Source organism: Tuber melanosporum (genome assembly GCF_000151645.1).
Source record: "Tuber melanosporum whole genome shotgun sequence assembly, scaffold_38, strain Mel28".
NCBI lineage: Eukaryota > Fungi > Ascomycota > Pezizomycetes > Pezizales > Tuberaceae > Tuber > Tuber melanosporum.
The window spans coordinates 784116-802951 of NW_003299063.1; the positions used below are offsets into that span (position 1 = coordinate 784116).

The 18836-nt window shown below is 46.8% G+C and overlaps 7 protein-coding genes; 3 read left to right on the top strand and 4 right to left on the bottom strand.

Annotated features, from left to right (window-relative positions):
- Positions 1-368: 368 nt before the first annotated feature.
- Positions 369-2233, top strand: GSTUM_00007699001 (uncharacterized protein). XM_002839602.2 has 2 exons: positions 369-1360; positions 1549-2233. Exons 1-2 carry the CDS (start codon positions 894-896, stop codon positions 1811-1813), a joined length of 732 nt encoding a protein of 243 aa, XP_002839648.1. The 5' UTR covers positions 369-893; the 3' UTR covers positions 1814-2233.
- A 13-nt stretch (positions 2234-2246) lies between these two features.
- Positions 2247-3893, bottom strand: GSTUM_00007700001 (uncharacterized protein; the record flags this gene model as incomplete). XM_002839603.2 has 3 exons in its annotated part: positions 2866-3893; positions 2492-2598; positions 2247-2306 (listed from the first exon to the last, which is right to left on the bottom strand). Exons 1-3 carry the CDS (start codon positions 2894-2896, stop codon positions 2247-2249), a joined length of 198 nt encoding a protein of 65 aa, XP_002839649.1. The 5' UTR covers positions 2897-3893.
- An 811-nt stretch (positions 3894-4704) lies between these two features.
- On the bottom strand, positions 4705-6405 carry GSTUM_00007701001 (uncharacterized protein). XM_002839604.2 has 7 exons: positions 6189-6405; positions 5996-6142; positions 5785-5949; positions 5606-5725; positions 5435-5554; positions 5187-5303; positions 4705-5111 (listed from the first exon to the last, which is right to left on the bottom strand). Exons 1-6 carry the CDS (start codon positions 6330-6332, stop codon positions 5262-5264), a joined length of 738 nt encoding a protein of 245 aa, XP_002839650.1. The 5' UTR covers positions 6333-6405; the 3' UTR covers positions 4705-5111; positions 5187-5261.
- Positions 6406-6549: 144 nt separating this feature from the next.
- On the top strand, positions 6550-7192 carry GSTUM_00007702001 (uncharacterized protein). XM_002839605.2 has 3 exons: positions 6550-6643; positions 6694-6883; positions 6968-7192. The coding sequence occupies exons 1-3, from the start codon at positions 6572-6574 to the stop codon at positions 7072-7074; spliced, it is 369 nt and encodes a 122-aa protein (XP_002839651.1). The 5' UTR covers positions 6550-6571; the 3' UTR covers positions 7075-7192.
- Positions 7193-10335: 3143 nt separating this feature from the next.
- On the bottom strand, positions 10336-14471 carry GSTUM_00007703001 (uncharacterized protein; the record flags this gene model as incomplete). XM_002839606.2 has 16 exons in its annotated part: positions 10336-10684; positions 10738-10872; positions 10926-11089; positions 11140-11245; positions 11309-11450; positions 11510-11641; positions 11694-12414; positions 12477-12682; positions 12741-12868; positions 12916-13199; positions 13262-13361; positions 13482-13518; positions 13582-13667; positions 13734-13830; positions 13896-14041; positions 14101-14471. 16 exons carry the CDS (start codon positions 14469-14471, stop codon positions 10564-10566), a joined length of 2976 nt encoding a protein of 991 aa, XP_002839652.1. The 3' UTR covers positions 10336-10563.
- Positions 14472-15258: 787 nt separating this feature from the next.
- Positions 15259-16087, top strand: GSTUM_00007704001 (uncharacterized protein). XM_002839607.2 has 4 exons: positions 15259-15329; positions 15388-15562; positions 15647-15816; positions 15882-16087. The coding sequence occupies exons 1-4, from the start codon at positions 15290-15292 to the stop codon at positions 16013-16015; spliced, it is 519 nt and encodes a 172-aa protein (XP_002839653.1). The 5' UTR covers positions 15259-15289; the 3' UTR covers positions 16016-16087.
- An 865-nt stretch (positions 16088-16952) lies between these two features.
- On the bottom strand, positions 16953-18755 carry GSTUM_00007706001 (uncharacterized protein; the record flags this gene model as incomplete). XM_002839608.2 has 1 exon in its annotated part: positions 16953-18755. A coding segment is annotated over one exon (1266 nt), but the record flags the coding sequence as incomplete, so codon positions are not given.
- Positions 18756-18836: the final 81 nt, after the last annotated feature.

Sequence of the window (18836 nt, forward strand, 5' to 3'; positions counted from 1 at the left end):
CCAGACTTTCGAACGAAGGAGAGGAGCACAGAGGGAAAAAGGGATGAGAGGGAAAGAAAAAAATAGGAATACCGATACAACGTGAGGGGTGAAAAGCAATGGAAAAGAGTTTGCTCCCAGAACATTGATGCTTGCTGTCTCAGACAATGGGAGAGAACTGGTCTGCAAGAACTGGGGTAAGCGCGGATGGCGACCGGAAATCCCAGCCAACAAGGCCGGTGCGGAGGCCATCCAGGAGGAAGAACTGGCACACGACCCCTCTGACCTCTGTGCGTGCAACCCAACCAAGAAGAGAAGAAAAAAACTTCGTTCTTTTCGAACGCCCAGAGAAAGAAAAAAAGGAAAAAAAGGGAGAAAAAAAAGGAACAGTGTCAAGACATCGATAGACCGACCAGACCCTCCTACCTGCTGGTTTCTCTAGCGAGAGCTGAGGACCTGTGGGTTAGAGACCTCACTCGGCTTGCGACCTGCCCGTAGTTCTCCTGCACGCAGCCCTTCCCCACACGCTACTTACAGCAGCCGGTTGCCCTACTAAGCTTTCATCGTCGTCGACGAGCTTTCTCCTACAATATCCACTGCCATTCGTACGTTGCAGGCTGTAGTTCATCTCAAATCCTTCCTAAGTCCCGCCGGAAAACAACGAATGTGATAGAGACTTTCGGGAGATATCAAGAAAGGCTAAAAGGGAAAAGAAAAAAAAATATCCACCAAGAAAAGGAACCCGAAGATATCGAGGGCAACGTGAGAGAGAGAGAGAGAGAGAGAGAAAGGAAAGGGAAAAAAGCTACCAAAAACAAAGGGAAGGCGAGGAAAACAAGAGACATAATCACGACTACTGCGACTAGACACCCGCTGCCGATATCAATACAATACAATACAATACAATAACTGCAATGGCATCCCCGCCCCCTGCTCCTCCTCCTGACGAAACAATATTGTCAACGTCGTCCATCTTCTTTTCATTTTCACCGGCCCCGCTTCCTGGTATATTCTCCTTTACATCACCACCGCCCGCCGCAACCACAGTATCGTCCTCGTATTCATCGTCGTCATATCCTCGAAAACGAGCACGACCACTGGCGGACATCGATGGGCTGGATGGTGATTTTCGTGACTACAACAAGAAACGTCGGTTACGACTGAGACTTATCACCTCGCGACTGAGCGAACCTTTCGCCGTCCCCCCAACAAACATACTTGATCGAGGAAATTGCTCTCGAGTAGCGTTATGGGCAAAGACGAGAGCCGTTTCACGGAACGTTTTGAGAAAGGCGGCTATACTGAACAAAATAAAAAGAGATGCTATGGCTGCGAGGGCTGCTCAGGAACGGCAGGTTGAGATAGCCAGGCAACAATTCAGGTAGAAGAAACCATCCAATATTCCTCCATCCCACGCTACTTTACTTTGCCTTTTGCTTGCCCGCCTTGAGAAAAGAAACAGAGCTTGACATTATCACACTATTTGATTTTTTGAACCTTTTTTATATTTTTTTTCTTTGGATGAACGAGAGCATATGAATCTGACATATATTATTTGTTACGATCCAGAGAAAAGATTGCAGCGGCTGCCCAATCGAGTCCCAAACGAAATCACGTAGCCCAGTTTCACCCACCGCTAGATCAAGGAGCATGTATAGTGAAGCCTCGAAAAACGAAGGGCTCGAAGAGCTCGCAGCACTCAAAAAAAAATCATAAATCAGACTTACCGAGTATACCAGACCCCTACGGGATCCCAAAACATCGGCGACCGCCAACACCTCCCAGTGAATCAGAGCTGGATTGGCAACGACGGGGCATGGGCTTGGGCATATGAGTGAATCGGAAATCAAACAAAAAAAAAATCGAAATTAAAAAAATCAACCTTGGTGAAAAGTTCTGGGAGGGGGGGTTTTTTTGTTAGATGTCTCTTCTTTGTATTTCTCTCTATTGATCTTTTTTTTTTTTTTCATTTTCATTTTCCTCGTGGTGTTGATATTTCGAGTGGGGTAACGGGAACTGGTCATTTGGGAGACGCGGAGTAATGGAGCCAACTTTTTGGGGGGAAAACCAAAACAGGGTTTTTTTTTTGTTCCTTTCTAGTTTCTGTTTAACCTCTTTTGCTTTCCCTCTTCTCTTTCTCGCTCGCTTTGCGGACATGTACAACGGAATTTTTTTCTTTGCGCTTTATTGGGAGGGGATTCGTCAAATTCTGTATTCTGTCATCCTTATTTGTTCTTGTCATAACTCTTTCTGGTGGCTTTTGTTCTTCATACGGTTTTCTTGGGCGTGAGTTTGTTGGCTCTATCTCTAGCAATGTCGCACACAGCCTGCATGTATTCCAAATTTTTTGTACGTTAGTTAACCTCGCAGCAAAATCCGGGGAAGTGGGGAGTTGTAGTGATAGTGGGGGATAAGGAGAGGAAGGGATACGATGATAGGGGGAGGGAGTAACGATTAGTGGGAGGAAGGAAGAAAGGTGGAGGGGAGAGTGTTAGGAAAGGGCGGAGGGCACTTTGATGGCTTCTTCTTTCTCAGCTTCGATATCGCATCGAGAGATTCTCCTTTCCATATCTTTAATGATGATTTGCCTGCCATGACCGTTGGTAAAGAAGCTTTTATCTCAAGGGTTAGTTTGAGCGAAACTTTCTAACTCGTCTTTGGAGTGATCGTCGTAGTGATGAGCTGAGTTGAGCAATTGGGCAGTGACCTACATATATCTCATTCCTACCAATTCGTAGAAACAACTTCACATTAGCCCCAAAACTACCAACTCAGAGCTCAAGACCTTTCCCCTCCCACCCCAATCACAAGACGCAAAACGCGAAAGACACGATAGCCACCAAGCCGTAGATCAAGAAAGGATAGATGATAGGAATTTAGGGAAACTCACCGGGAAATCTCTTCTCGTACTCCTCATTCAGCCTTTTGAGGGCCTCCTCCTCCTCAGGATTAGCCGTCGCAAGGCCAGCCTGCTCCCCAGCCGACAACTCGCTCTCAATGTTCTTAGCCCCCAACCTTGGGTGCGCTCCGAGTATCTTGAGTAGCCATTCCGTATTCTTGGCCGTCTTGCTCCCATTCAGGTCCGCCAGCAACCCGTACACGATCCCGACGAGGTCGTCATAGCTCTCGAATGGTCCGGCGGCGAGGTACTCGAGTGCGAGGGTGTCGAGCGCTGGGCAGGGCTCGAACAGGGCGCTGAGTATCTCTTTGTGCTTTCTCGTTGAGAGTGTTGGGACTGTGTCTGCTGGGGGGAGCTTGAAGGATGTGGTATTCATGTGTGTGTTACCTTTTTCTTGTTTTTTTCTGTTTTTTTCCTTCTATTTTTATTATTATTATCGCGGGTGGTAGTGGGGGGTTTTCGTGTGTGTAAGTTTGGTGGGTAGATATTATAGATGGTATTAGGCGATTCAATTAGACTTTTCTCCCCCGGCCGCGAGGAGTTTTTTGATTTTGTTGTTCGAGGGAAGAAAAAAAGGTCAAATAAAACTGAGAGAAATAGAAATAGGGATATCCTATTCCTTTTTTGCGGTGAGGTGATGTGGGATGTGGTGTAAAAAGGTGTAGATAGTGTGATGGTGGTGGTAGATGGATGGCGGCAATTGTCGATAGTTGATGGTGATAGCGTTGCGTGTACGCATGCAACGGAGTGCTCTGCTGGATACCCTTCCGTGCGAGGGGAAGGGGGAAGGTAATTTACAATGATGGGTTTTGAGGAGATGATAGATGGATGTGGTGAATTGGGGGGAGTTTGATCGGTCTTCTAAGACTGCCGTGGAAGTATCTTGGTGCTAGCAGTCGTGGAGAAATAGGAAGAAAACCACACAATGCAACACAAGAGGACAATGCCCAGCTCGCGGCGGCTGAATGGGATAAAAAGAGAAGGAACTGTTGGGCGAGAGTGGAAGATGGGTATGTGAGCAGTAGGAGGAGCAGGAGCAGGAGCAGCAGAGAGATAGGTGAAGGTTGTTCGGGAATAAATAAACTGGTGTAAGGAGCCACGCTCACTCTACTCTTAGAGGGGAATCGTTTGCTTTGCTCTGCTTTGCTCTGCTCGCTGGTACTTCTCCGCGCTCAGCTTTGTCCTTCTCCATTTTTTCCCGCCATCACTTAATCCCGCTTTAGCGACGCCATTGGTCATTGACTTTATCCCTCTCAACCGGAATATATGCCATACAGAAACCGATAAAGCAGAGGAGGAAATATTTTGGTTCAAACCAATGAATGGATGAAGTGTACGAAAGTATCGGGACTTTTTGTTATTTTTTTTTTCTACCCTTTCCCTTTTCTACCGGTATTTTGCCTAGCTGTCAATGGTTGTTGTTCTCTGGGTGCCGGGATGCTGGAGAAGAAGCAAAGATAGAAGGAGTGGAGAAAAACAAGCACCAACGGGGCGGGCCTCGGCTTGTCCCGCCTAACGGAAACAGCCCTCCCACGCGAGAGCTCCCTTGCAGATCTGGCACTGGCGTTACTACCCTGTACCCCCAATCTCACGGGCACACGTTCGAGGAGAATTAAAAGAGAGAAAGAAAAGAAAAAAAAGGGCCAGAATCGTTGTGTTTAAGGTACACTACCGGTAGTATGATAGCGTGGGAGAGAGCAAATGAAATTCGTGGCACAAACGATGAGTTGGGACATAGAGGCTCGTCTTTGCCGTTGTGGGTGTAGGCGGTGGTCCGGTCCGGTCTGGTCTATAATTCAGTGCATATGGGCTGCCGCAGATATCCCTTTTTCTTCATCCCCAATGATGTCATGTTATTACGGAATAAGTGTTCTATATACGATACACCCACCTCAATATGCTCCTACAGGATATAATATACGCCTTCCCCCAAACCATCTGCCGTTGACAACCAGCCGTTCGTGGTGGCACACTGATATCATGCTTTGGATTAGGGGTTATCCCGCTACTTCACAGGGGCACCTTAACTCCGGTGACTACTTCATCTAGGACGCCTTGAACATCAACATGCCTCAAATACTCCGCAATCGCGCTTGGCCGACTTCCCCAAAGTATACTTCGCTCGCCATCGGGATGCTGAACAAGCTCAATGCGGTGGCTGTAGGCCTTGTAGACTCCAAGGCTTGCCAGCGATGGGGTTACGAAATCTAAGCTATGCAGTGGCGCGAGGCATCTAAGTCTTGTCAACAAAAATAGTTTTCCCCAATCAATAAAGGGCACTAGGGGAGTAACAGACGAGAGAGCATACGTGGGCGTGGGGACCTACCTTACTAGTTCCTCAAAGTCCTTCGTTGCCCTAGCAGAGATGCCGCCTGCTACCGCTCTATGCATCCTCAGGAAAACGACTAGATCGAACATATACCTCCTAATCTCAATGCTAATCGTCACATCGTCTGCCATCGACTTTATGGTATCTACCATATCTTTTGGAACTAGAATATTTTTTCTGGCTGGTGGAAATCTCGGGGCTCGGAAAGGAGGTGGAGTTGTTGGCACCTTTCGAATAACAACAGAGGCTAAGGAGTCGACATCGGATTGCTCGGACTCAACTTCCCGCTCCACCTCTGGGAATCCCTCGTCAGAGGGGTGATGATGAGAAATGAAAAAGTAATCACACTATTCTACTATCAGCTTCTTCCTTGATTTAACTTTGGATTTGGGATTCACCAAGTGGCTAGAAAGACTGGACTCGTCATTGGGTTTTCCAAGTAAAGCAATCAGGAGAAATCGGTTGGGGGCACAGTGAAAGTTTTTCTTGCTCGTGCAGAATCGTTTGGTTCTGATAAGCTGTTAGCTATTAGCTTGATTCGGTGTCCTCCTCTGGAATCTCTATATATATAGCCTACCTCTAATGCTTGAGTCTGGACCTGATTGCTTGCAAGATCGAGGTCCTGTGCAATAATAATGTTGGCAAGCTTACGGATACCACTTGTGCTCTCGTGGTGAGTACCCTGTGAGGAGGTCCGTAAAAGGCTTGAGCGGTTTCGTGTGCCAAAGTAGGATTCTCCAGACTAAAAGCTATAAGCTAGGTAAATGAGAGGTAAAGAGCTTGACTACCTCACGGTTATTCACAGGCGATATGCCATGTGAGGAGGGTGAAGGTCGGGTTTCGTCGAATAGCAACGGTTCTATAAAATCGTCAAGAGTGGTATCAGGAGTGCACTGAACGGTCGCCACCGTAAGTCCAAATACGGCTGGCCCGAGCTGCCGAAACATCAGAAAAACCCCAAGACTTCAGATAAACACTCACTAGCTCAATCTGCTGCCGCAAAAGCTCCAAGCATTCTGGCTCTGTCGTCAGAATACAGTGCTTTCCAGCGACCAGTGATAACAGCACCGCAAGCTCAACATCGTTAAGCTGGTGGACCAAATCCGAAATGTGTTCTCCGTCCATACATGCCGTTTCAGAACAATTGTTCGTGGGTGAGGAAAGTGGGAAGCAAGCTCGCGTGTGAAAAAATTTAAGCTCGTCGGTAGCTTCCGCAAGAAGCAAAGCTATCGAGGTTCCGGTTGGATCTGTCGGCGCACTGAGAATTCTAAATAGTTACCCGGCTTGGTGTCACAACTTCACCCAACCACATTTTCATCCGTTCTGCATCCCCCCCGCCTATCCTTGATCTTGCGGCCAGCATCATGAAGTTGACCAAAAACCCCCAGGAATTTGTGGACGAGTCTCTACTGTTACTAAATGCTCGGCATTCGACTGTATGTTTAGCTTGGCTTTAACTCGTGGCATGAAGCTAATTTTCTTCTAGACTATAATTACGACTTCATACCATGCTGCTCCTACTGGAAAAGGCAAGCTTACTCTCAAAACTTATGATCCTGTCTCCGGCGCTCTTGTGAAGTTTCGGACCTCTAAGATCGCAGTCGTGGGTCGGTTGGTCGCTGGATTGAATAGGCTTGGAAGACAGCAGGCTGGGGTTTCAGAGCCTACGGTTACAGGTACGAATTTGGTTACCGCTCTTGGTGGTTTGTGGGTGGTTGCAGGTTTGTGCGGTTGGATTTGCAGTTAATGACTTGGGGCAGAAACTCGAGTGGCAGAAGCTCCCTCTGCGCCTAGTACCTACGCACCAATTCCTAGACAGGCAGTGACTTCAAAGTCAAAGAAGAAGAAGAAGAAGGGAAAGTCATAACGGCACCATATGTTTAGTGTGGAGGGATATACCTAGCAGAGTGTAACATACCGGTATTGTCGTCGAGGCCGACGGCTCGGAGGTCTTTTACCGTAAAAAATTAAATAAATGAACCGTGTGCTATTAAGTCCAAAATCCCCTTCTCCGGAAAGGGGGGTGAAAAACAGAGCAAAAGCACAGCCCCTTCCCCTCTTCCGAGACATAATTTTTTCTACTTCTTGACCTTACTAAAGGAGGAAAGCCCAATGATCTAGCACACGGTTCAATTGCTCAAGTTTCCACGGTGTACAAGGTCACCATCGTTTGGACTTCAAAAGGAGTGTGATGGAATATGGTGGCGAAACACTTTTGCCTTAATTTCCGGAATGTTTGTGATGAATTGGTGGGAGATGTTGCAAAAAAAATCATGAAACATCACTGGTGTTAGAACTGTCTGCTGCACTATCCTCTCATCAAGATATTACCACTTTTTTTTTTTTTTTTGTTAAATCGTAGAATCTATTTGTTTAAAGGTGCAAACCTCCACTATAATAGCACAGCCCGGCTAAAGCATGGATCCTAGATACAAGGGCACCTCTGCAATAACCGCCCCACACTCCTGATTTAGTCTTTAGACATGTTGGTCAAAAACCTCCTCCACAGGCCTAGGGGAAAACAAGCCAGCCCAAGTTCCTCTGATATGGAACCAACTGCACATCCGCCTCCATGAAAGCTCCTTCTGCACAAAACAAAAATAGCACAAAACAGGACCAGCAGGAGCCAATAAGAAAACCCACAGGGTATTCTCTTAAGAAAGGGAATACAAAAAAAACCCAACAAAGGAAACCACCTTGATAAACCACATTCTCCATTTTTCAGCCGGTCCAGCCTTGGCTAGCTGCTAGGAATATAGGGGAGAACCATAATACTTTCGCTTCATGTAATGAAGGCAGCCGACCTGGATGTGCCGGCCTCTAGTGGAGTGATCGTTTATGGCTGGTCAGATGGGTGTGTGACCGGAGGCAGTGCAATACCAACTATGCATTGGCAAGTAACCTAGACATTGGTAAAGAAGTAAACCTGACCGAGCAAAAGAACCCAGAGAGGCAGAGGAGTATTTGCAACCTCATACAGCTTAGCCAAGGTGGCTACCATGGAGGGAGGTGGAGGACAGGAACCACAATTTGGCAAAGGAACTAAAGCCCAATAACAGAGGGGGTGTAACAATCCCTCCTTGGATGGTTAGGTTTTGGCAACAGGGAACGAAACTTCTCTTTTTCTTACGATAGCACTAGGCCTCTGCCTACGTTACCAATAGTACAAGACCTCTGTCTTCTATCGGGAACGCCTATCGTAAGCTTTCTCTAACTCTTCTTCGTAAAGAACTTTCCTTGGTGTAGCGATAAGGTTGCAATAAAGATAAAGATCGTAAAGGTGTTTTATATTCGTTAAAGTAATAAGTAGGAAAAGTACTTAGAACAAAGCATGAAGAATCTATCCTCTTTGGCCGCATCAGCCTCCTTATATAGTATTCTTCCCACCCATAGTCATGTGACCCAAAGTGGTCACATGTGCGAAATCAAATCATAACAAACTAGTCATGTGACTAAGGTTGTCATATGCTCAAAACCCCTGACCTCATAATAAGGTCATGTGCAAAACTCATAAACCAATTATAACGCAATAAACAAGTCATATGACTTGACTGAGTCATATGTATGAAATCCATGACCTCATAATGAGGTCATGTGCGAAACATAAATTATATGTGCCAGGCCTACCCACAAGGCACACTCACAAGGCATACTCACCAGGTACACTCCCATGACTCATATTTGAGCCATGTGCAAAAGCATCACAAATCTCACACATAACAAATCATATGACTCGAATGAGTCATATGTGTGAAACAATAACATACCTGTGACTCATAACCATGTGTTACATGAAAACCTTTTCCTCGCCAAGCCATATTCGTGACAGGGGTGAAAATTTTGTTTAGCCCCACGATGAGGTTTGGTGTTCAGGCCTATGAAGCTTCCAAAGTTCAGCAATGGAGAGGGGATCGTGAGGTGGTAGCATGTGGTGTTGACACCCGCCACCACCTTCCCAAACAGGAAGGTGAAAAGCGGGGTCAGGAAAATAGCGGAAGAGAAACTTGTTAAGATATTACCACAGGGCATACGAAACTTGTACGGTACACGTCTGTGATGGTGTCGCTATCGTACATGGACAATTACGCACCGGAGTCTTGATAACAATATAGACATGGAGATGCACGGACCCATTACACATTACACATTAGGGCGTACTAACATTGAATAGTTCCCCCCATATTTGTTTCCCTTCCCTTCCCTTCCCCTCTCCTTCCATTCGACTGCTCACTTCACCCCCTGACACACAAATCTCATCAGGTCTGATTGATTCTACACTCTGCGTGTCGTACTTTGTCATGTTCGATTCTTCCCTCTTCAATCGATCCACTTCACTCCGTGAAACCTCCTCTTCGGTCATTGCCATACCACACAACGTTTAGTGAATACAGCTATGAATAAATCTCGATACAGTAATCTGTATAACTTCCTTTCATTTGCACGATAGTTCGGGCTCTAGTCATGAGTCGACTATTAGGATTATCACTGCGTAAATTTTTCTCAAAGGGGCCGCGAAGTCTGGGAGTTCAGGAATCCTTGATTTCCATAATGTCGGGTCAATCATACCAACGACCGTGCACGCTATACCATGTGGAAGAACTTCAAATGCGACAGACAACCAGAAGGTTTCCAATCTTGACTATCAGGTATCGTACGCATTCTGGGATTACAATAGTAATTAAGGATGGTATGATAGTACCAATGAGCTAGTTGGAACAGCTACTGCTACTCTAAATAAGTAATTGGTTATCAGAAGGTCTGCTCGGAACAAGTTGGTGAGAGTTTGGTGACTATTGGTTAAGCTTTATGAGAAAGGTAATCGTGAGAGGGGGTCAACTTATATAGTGCTGGTCGTGATGGGGCATGTTCATGGTAGAGAAAAAAAGGGGGGGGGGATAATCGAACGCCTGCTGCATTGATCTATGATTTTTATTTGGGAAAATATGGGCTAGAAGCCAGGGCGTTTTATATGCGAGTCTGGGGCAATGGCTATCATATCATACCTACAGGATGTAGGCAAAAATGGTTAAGTCACACAATTCCAGAGGTGAGACATCTCTGGAACGCGGATACCATCCTTTCTGACCGGTAGATCGCATTGGGGGTTTCTTTTAGCACAGGCAAACGCTTCTCTTAGCAATAAATGCGTAAGATTTCGCAGTCAATTTCAAAGCTTCATCCCCCGAGTGAGATTTAGTGAGGATGATTGGAGGAAGTGCGCGACAACCAGTATATACGCCCATACTCCACCCGTTCAACAAATTACCGAGACTCGATAAAAACCCCCCAAAGGTTCGATAATTCGAAAATTCATAGCCCAGAACATACACCGGATGTGAGGGAACATGCCAAAACTTCAGGCCGAGCCGGTCACACAACCCAGAGCCGGCGAGAACTGCTCCTCGTCTAAAACCGTTCTTGCTTCTAGGCTAGATTTCAGCCAGTCTCTTGTTACGATTCGGGGGATGCGTGGGCGCCTGGGAATTACAGTGAGTGAGGGCGTCGAACAAGAAGAGTGCTAGATATATACCATTTTATGGCTTCCCTGAGTTCGTGGAGTCGTTGTTGGTCGTGGGAAGCTATGATGTGTGTTATTTCCGTGTCTTGGAGGTCGAGAGCGATACGAGCCCCAGCAAATAGGGCTAGGAGTGGTGATGGTTTGAGGCTGGAAGGATTTGGTCAGTAACGGTTAAGAATTTTGGGTCAATTGGGGTATACTTTTCGTTAACTTCTCCTTGACCTTCCCTGTCGACGTAGATAACAAAGGTCTTGAACATCCAGCCAGGGAGCTCACCGAGCTCCCGCTGGTCATGCTCACTAAGGCCCTTAACGAACTCCGACGCAAAAGTCCTATCGAAGGCTCCGGGCATATCTCGGAGGAGCTGGTGACTGGGTTAACTATCTTGAAATTCGAAAACAGGGAGATGCTTACGTTACTTATTTCTTCCATGGTGAGGTCTCGGGCATAGCTATCACCAAATTGGTCTACGCTAGCGGCTGCTCGTCTCTCTACACCACTGGCAGCGTGTAATATGTGCCTAGGGGCGCAAGAGCGATTAGTAATGATACCTACAATAGCGATCGAAGTACGCATCCTATACCTCGCTTCAATAGGAATGATGTAGCAGCCTTTCTGACCACGTTGTAGGTCTAGCTCATGCTGCCGAATACAGTCGAAAATCCACGCGGGGCGAATGACATCGTGAGTTCCTTTCTTTTTGAGGGCGGATATTTTGACATTGTCTAATGGATTTCAGACAAAATATCTTGTGATTTATGAGAGTTGGAGGGAGAAGCCTTACTCTTATCTCCGATAACATTTGTATCCGGAACTGCGTTCTCGGTTTGATATAAATTCCCACCGTGAGACTTGATGAGTTGTTCGACCTCAGCCTTACCCATTTTTTTGGGAGTTGTGGCGTCGGACATGACATCTATGGTAGAATCAGTAATCGAAGCAGTGGGAATAGGTATTGGTAGGTTTACAAAACGAGCGCCCTTCGAAGAGTCGTGGACCACCCTCAACCGTTGGTGAAACAAAGTCCGCGGGTTTATCACTTGCCCCGAGAACAGTATATTCACGTTTCATGCGTTTCCCGGCTCTCCGTGTTCGGTTCTCAACCTCGATTCTTTTCTCTTCATCTGCCTTTTCCTTCTCAACCTCCTCCTTGAGCGCGATGAGCTCTGAGATACTAAGTGCGGTTTGCCAGTCCTTGTCCTCGCGTATCTGCCTGAATCGAGGAAACCGCAAGGATTTGCCTACCCGAAACTCATCTGTTGGGACAATGCTAGCCGCCTTGACCTCCAGGACTATAGACTTATCGGGTCTGATCCAGACGTCGGGCTGGTCAACGCCGCGCCCACCTGCCACAATCTCAATGTGTTCGCTGGGTGGTTTTTTGGGATCCCAAGGGACCCATTGGGAGTCGGTCATATGAGCGATTTTAGAGTAGTCATTTGCAGTGAACCCACCACCGACTTTACAGAAGGAACGGAATTTCATTGGATCTTCCCCAGGCTTGAGATGGTTCCCGTCCACACGCAGCCCGCAGAGATAACTCGATAGGATACCACCTCGTGTGCCACTACCCCAATAACCGCCCAAGACGACTAGGTCGAGTGATTCGCCAAACTCTGTCATATATTCCGGTTTGACTTTCATCCAGTCATCGTTTCGGTCGTTAAGACGGTATATACTCCTTGGGTTCTTTCAGCGCATGAGTTGTGATCATAGATTCGCACTCGATCAATATTAGGAAAGGTGCAGACCTTTATTACCAGTCCCTCGCTAGCCTCAGCAATGACCTTTCTGAGGGCTCTTTCAATTTCAACAGCCTCTCGAGCCTCCTCGTATTTATGGACCTCCATCCTACGGTCTATAGTTTTGACGCTTCGCTCGAGTGCCATGCGTCTATCCCGCAGGGAATAGTTGATTAGGCATCCACCATTCAGGTGAAGAATATCGAATACCTTGACTACAAGTACGGTGAGAAAATAGAGGAAGATGTTAAGCAAGGTAGATGATATAGTTACATAAAGGCCGAGGGCCATCACCAAACGGGTTCCTGATCCCTTCAAGCGCTGCGGTTTTAAGTGTTCCAAAGGCAACTATACAGTCCAATCTTGGGTCCCAAGTAATCATCTCACCGTCCAGGATGATGCTATATGTTTGGTCAGAATTGATACGAGATGATCGATGCGGATGTACCTTTTAACGCCATCGTCGAAGGCGCCGCGAAGGTGTCTCGTTAGGCTCCCATCATCGAAACAGGAGCCATAAAGCCTCGTGTAGTCTTTAGCTTTGCGACTCCAGAACATGAAATTGCCGTTCTCGTAATGCATTTGCATCCGCTCGCCATCTAGCTTTTCTTCAATCCAGAAAATGGGGTCTTCAGGAGTAAGATGCATAGCCTTGACGGCGTCGTCCAACGAGCGTTTCTGAAACTGAGCTAGTTGCGGTTGGAAGCATGACATTAGAGATACCGACTTGCCCTGTAGGGAGGTAAGTTAGATTCGCAGGGATAGGTGAGAGGAGCACGAAGGGAGAAGTGCACATCAGAGTCCATGCGGAACTCGGGATCCGAGAGTTCCCAGCAGACACGCTTGAGTGACGATGATATATTGAAGAGAGCAGCGGCATCGGGGTGCCAGGCACTGAGTACGAGAATTAGCTAGACAGATTACCTCGAGGGGGGATATATAGTCCGCATTCACACAAGGAGACAGTGCAGTGTGAATTTTGAATTAGGGTAGTAGAAAAATAACTGGACTCACTCAAAGAAGGTTCTTTCGGTGGCACCAACTTTCATTTCTGGATCCGATTGCACAATTAGTAAACATTTCAGTCGTCACAACAGGAAAGGGCCGATTCTACGTCTCATTATGATCCTAATCAACCACATTAGCTCGCTGGCATTCATGTTGTTGTAGAACTCAGTCATTATTGGAAGCTGCTCCTCCCTGGATACCCATATCTAATTAGAGAAAGTACAATTAAAGACACTAATATTGAGAAGGTGAAGATACTCTTTACTGGCCAGCGAGAGACGGTCTAGCATAGAGTTTACCTGAGAAATCGTCAGGCTTCCAGGGGTTGTACGCATTGGCCGTTTCCTGATGATCTCTAGATCAGAGGATTAACGGGTTAGCATGACACAATGGGAATGGAAATTTGACTGATGAGGATACCATAACAGCGAAGCGCAAAATCACCAGCGCTCTTGGATGTGCCGGGTTGTTTCCAGTTAATCAGAGAGTAGCCATCATCACTATCTTTATTGATTTTCATGACCTTTACTAACAGTCTGCCGATGGTTTTTTCTTTGAGGTGATAACTAATTTGCGGATCAGCATTAGAAAGAATAACGCTTCTACCTATATAGGTATAACATACACACTTCTATCCCTATCCTTTTCGCAGAGTATTAACCTAAGGGTAGGATATATGTCATTGCCAACTTCGTTACGCCAGCGAGAGATGAATCGGTCGATGATATTCCTGCGAATCTCATGAGGCTTTAATACTTTATTAGTCCCACGGATGCTCACTCCGGTCCTCTTCTTCTTATTCGCAAGGAGGGGCTCAAATAGGGAGAGGTAGAGATCCGCAAAAGGTAAGGTAGGGTTCTTATTTCTAGGTCGATTCGGGTATGCTTTATCAAGATCGGAGTCGCTGAGAATCACGTTGGGACCGAACGTATCACCAGAAGGGTCCACAGGAGCCCTTGGGATATCCGGAAGGTCAATATCATCGATATCAGACATCTTGAGCAAGGAGGAGAGCTGAAGGATGGGAATCAATTATGCGTCGCGGTGGATTGGAACTGGGTGGCCAAAAGCATATGAGGGTCAACATTGGAAGACGTGACTCACGGCAACGCGTTGAGGCTCAAATGAACAGGGCGATTGGTTGTATCGCAGGGTGGCGATACCGGTATCATAGGATATCGGCACGGTGCCTGGAAATAGAAATCAACCCCAAGAGCTCAACTTCAACCACTGCCCCCAAGCTCAACCTGCTGTAGAATTGTTTTACGTCATGACGTCTACGAGTAATCGAGTAGAGAATCGTAGAAAGATTTAAGGGAATTTCCACTTATAGCGAGACTGCGGTAGCGCAGTGTGAAGCTTTACCGCTTTTGTGTAGGGGCTGCTGAACCAACACTCCTCAAGCTAACTATATCAAGAAATATCTGGAAACACTACACCCAATGAGGTGATATGTTTACCGATCCTTGCCATATACTCGTATTATCAATCTGACCCAAGGAGGAAAGTGATCAATTGCTTAATAACCGACCGCGAATAATAAAACAAGCGTCACAATAGAGTATCATAAATTTATCCTAGCTGTTGATTTGCAGAGAGTCCAGCACTCGCATCACTTTTTGCCTTACGGCATTGTTGTCGCCAAAGGTAAAAAATACTGCACTGTACAACATTCTGAACCCTGTCAATTCTGAGGCAGGCGCACACCCCCACCCACCACCCCCCAAACCCCGCCGCCGCCCCGGAAACTTTCCTAAGACTTCTTCATATCACTTCGACCCTCCATCCTTCGAGAATCCATTTCATCCATTATTATGGCTGGTCGGGTAACTGTGCGTGCCGCCGTAGCTTCAGGTGGGTGAATGGACAAAACCTTCCAGAACGGATATTGGGCTCACAATTACTCGTGCAGATATACCAGTGATTCTGGAGATTATTAAGGAGTTGGCGCTTTATGAGAAAGAGCCAGACAAGGTACTCGCTACCGAGGAAAGCTTGCATGACACACTGGGGTTCAAGGAGGGCTCAAAGTGCTACGCGAAAGCCCTATTATTGTATGAGGGCGACGAGCCAGCCGGAATGGCGCTGTGAGTGTCATGCCATTACTATTAACGATTGTATGATAAGCGCGAGGTGGCGGGTCGCTGATGCAGAAGAGGACGTCGGGATAGGTACTTCAACAGTTATAGCACATGGAGGGCTAAGCCTGGAATATACCTGGAAGACCTGTTCGTAAGGTCTCAATTTCGCGGAAAGGGATATGGCACAACGCTCTTAGCGGCCCTAGCAAAAGAGGTATTAGAGATTGATGGGGCGAGACTAGAGTGGAGCGTTCTTAAGTGTATGTTGTCCTGGGGGAAACGATCTACTCGTAGGATGTTGTGAGAATTGACAATGATGGGAAAGGGAACGAGCCGTCAATAAAGTTTTACGAAGGAATCGGCGCAACGAACCTAGGCAAGGAATGGCAGCAGATGAGGGTAGACGGGGATGCTTTAGAGAATTTGGCTAGAAGAGGTGTGTTTGGAGACGGAAAGTGAGCGAATCGGATACAGAATTGGGTTAAGGAGGGAAGGGGGTTAGTCGAATTGCAAGAAAGATGTTTTCCTATGTCGGTCCACTATCGAAACTGTGCTTACCGTAATGTTGGGATAAGTAGGGTACAATACGCTGAGGTGGCACGTAGGATTTTTTTGTGATTTGGCTACTCTACTCGAGTACTCGTACATTGATACACTCGAGCACCGTAACTCAATTCTGGGGTTCTGGATGAGGAGGTGCTCTTTTTTTTCGCCCTGAGCCTAAAACTAGTTGATGATCGATGGCTATGTATGATACCGGTAGTGTACAATTACCGGGAGACCGACTCCCTCCGCAAGCACCCTTCCTTATCAACGGGTGTGCCAACCCGGCCTAGTTAAAGCTGGTGATTCTGTATGGGGGCTGCCGCCTCACTTGCCCAACTTTAATCCGACTGCGCTACTCGAGTAGCATTGGGATTAACTTGGAGCTTAATGCGATGCGGGGTCGGAGGATTTCGTTCAAACGTCGTCCCCCTTTTCTTCTTTTTGCGCATGATTTCCAAGCAGCGCCTCGATCTATCAGATTACCTGCCATGAGTATGGCCGATAAGCGGTAGACCGGGCAGGTATTGGGAAATCGTGATATTGTTACAAGTACTATTACAGATAAATGGTGCTAATACGGTAGGCGAACGAGGAGAAAGAGAGAGAGAGAGGTAAATGATGAGGGAACGCAGAGATATATGTCCAACGAATTTCATGTCCCACCAGGATTAACGATCGAATCCAAAAAGCTAGGAAATCAGGTAACCATGAAAAGAAAAACGGGAAAGAAGGAAAAGGTGGATATTAAAACAGATAATTTGTTCTCGAAGCAAACAGAAAAGAAGGGAAGGAAAAATGGAGAAGAAAAAAAAGGCAACACAATTGAAGAATTGCGAGGCACATTATTAAATTTTGTGTATAAATAGTGTAGGGAATAATATTTTGGTGGGATATCCTACCATCCCCATTTGTCCTGCCAATTGAACGCCTCCCTAAGGTCCAAAGTTTTACCAGTACTGGGCTTACTATTACAACCAAGCATACGAAAGCCATGAACCACCTACCCCCCCGCAGCCACCCAATCCAGCTCGATAGAAAAGTCCTTTCTGCCTAATGAAACCGTTAAATGGAAAAAAATAATTTTATGGAAATGAAAAACCAACAAACCCCACACAGTGATGAGTAGCCAGCACTCAAATCATGCCCAGAGCAAAAAAGAACCCCCAATCACCGCAATAGCCATACAGAACAACCGAAAGGCAACGCAAAATGCAAAATAATGACAAAAGCAAGGATAAACAAAGGAAAAGTAGAAAAGGAAAACCAAATGCGAATGAAAGGGGAAGGACGAAAGACAGTGGAAAGAAGGAATATTAACTCGCCATACCAAAAGGATCTATAGGTATCCAGAGATGCGGGCGGTGTTCCAACGGCCTTGTTGGGCCAATCACATTCCATCCGCTGCCGGTGGAACACCTTGCGCTAACGAAAAGTGCATCATTTGCTGCATATCCACATCGTCCTGATCCTCCACTGACGGGGAGTGGCCTGATAGAGCCAGGGACTGTTTTGAGTACAACTCACTCAATCCAACACCATCGTCCGAAAGAGGATTTTGTTGATCATATGACTCGGGGAACAATTCGGAGCTTGTGGATCGGTGCAGATGGGACAAAGGGGGTGAGGTGCTGGCGATCACCGGGTCACCATGACCCATCGAAATGGGAGAAACAGAAGTACCAACGGTGTTGGTTGGGTCGACCAGAGGCGAAAGGAAAGGCAAGCTGTATGGGGTACTATAACCAGCATTGTTGTTCAAATCATGCTGCAGCGAAGAGTTGATCATCGAGGGGCTGGCATAATCTGAAGGAGAGGTTGTGGTAGCGGCCGACAGGGGGTACGCCGATCCGGGCCTGTAGTCAAGGAATCCGGAAGAAGACGTATCAATGCGGAGAGGATTCGGGAGCCCCGAGTTGACAAGTGCGTGAGGATGCTGAGGGGCGGGAGCATAAAGATGGTCTTGAGCATCCTGGAATGAAAATGATGGCATATTCTGCTGGAGTTGAGAGAAGTCAATCGCAAGCGGAACAGAGCGGCTCCTAGTACGCCTGTGCTTCTGATGAAAGTTGTGCCCAGGGGCAGGGTCCTGTGGGTAACCAGGATGATTGTCAACATCGTTAGATGAGGCAGGCCGCACAATTTGGGGCGATACAGGAGCGGAAACCGAAAAGGTCGGGTTGTCATAAAACTGCTGCAAATGTGATTGGGCGTGAAGGTGTCTGTTCGCAAATACATCCAAGGTCATCAACTTCGTAAGTTGACTTTGGAGAATCTTTGGGTGCCCGCCAAGTTGATGGGTCAAGACTTGGGAAGCCTGTTGGTCCTCAGTAAAGTCACCACACTGGTAAAACCCGCCAGATCCAGATCCAGATCCGGACGAGTCCATGAAAAAGTTGGGTGGTTGGGTCAAGGTGATAACAAGCTGTCCCTGCTTCTGTGCTCCGTGGGGCGTGACCGGAGAATCTAAGCCCTCAATTTCGATATTCTTGATGTATGCGAATGGATACTCAATCTTATAGCCGGCCGAGTCATTGTTGATGTAGTAGGTGATACAAGCCTTCTCTGGCGAATAGAATATAACCAAGTCCATCGCGTTCTGCCCAACTCGACGCCACGACCCAATGCTCAATGAACGACATGTAAAGTGGTGGATCACTAATGAAGGTTAGTTGGATGTAACGAGTCTAGACCTACTTACTCAGCTCTTTGTCGTTGGGTAAAAAAACTGAAAAAC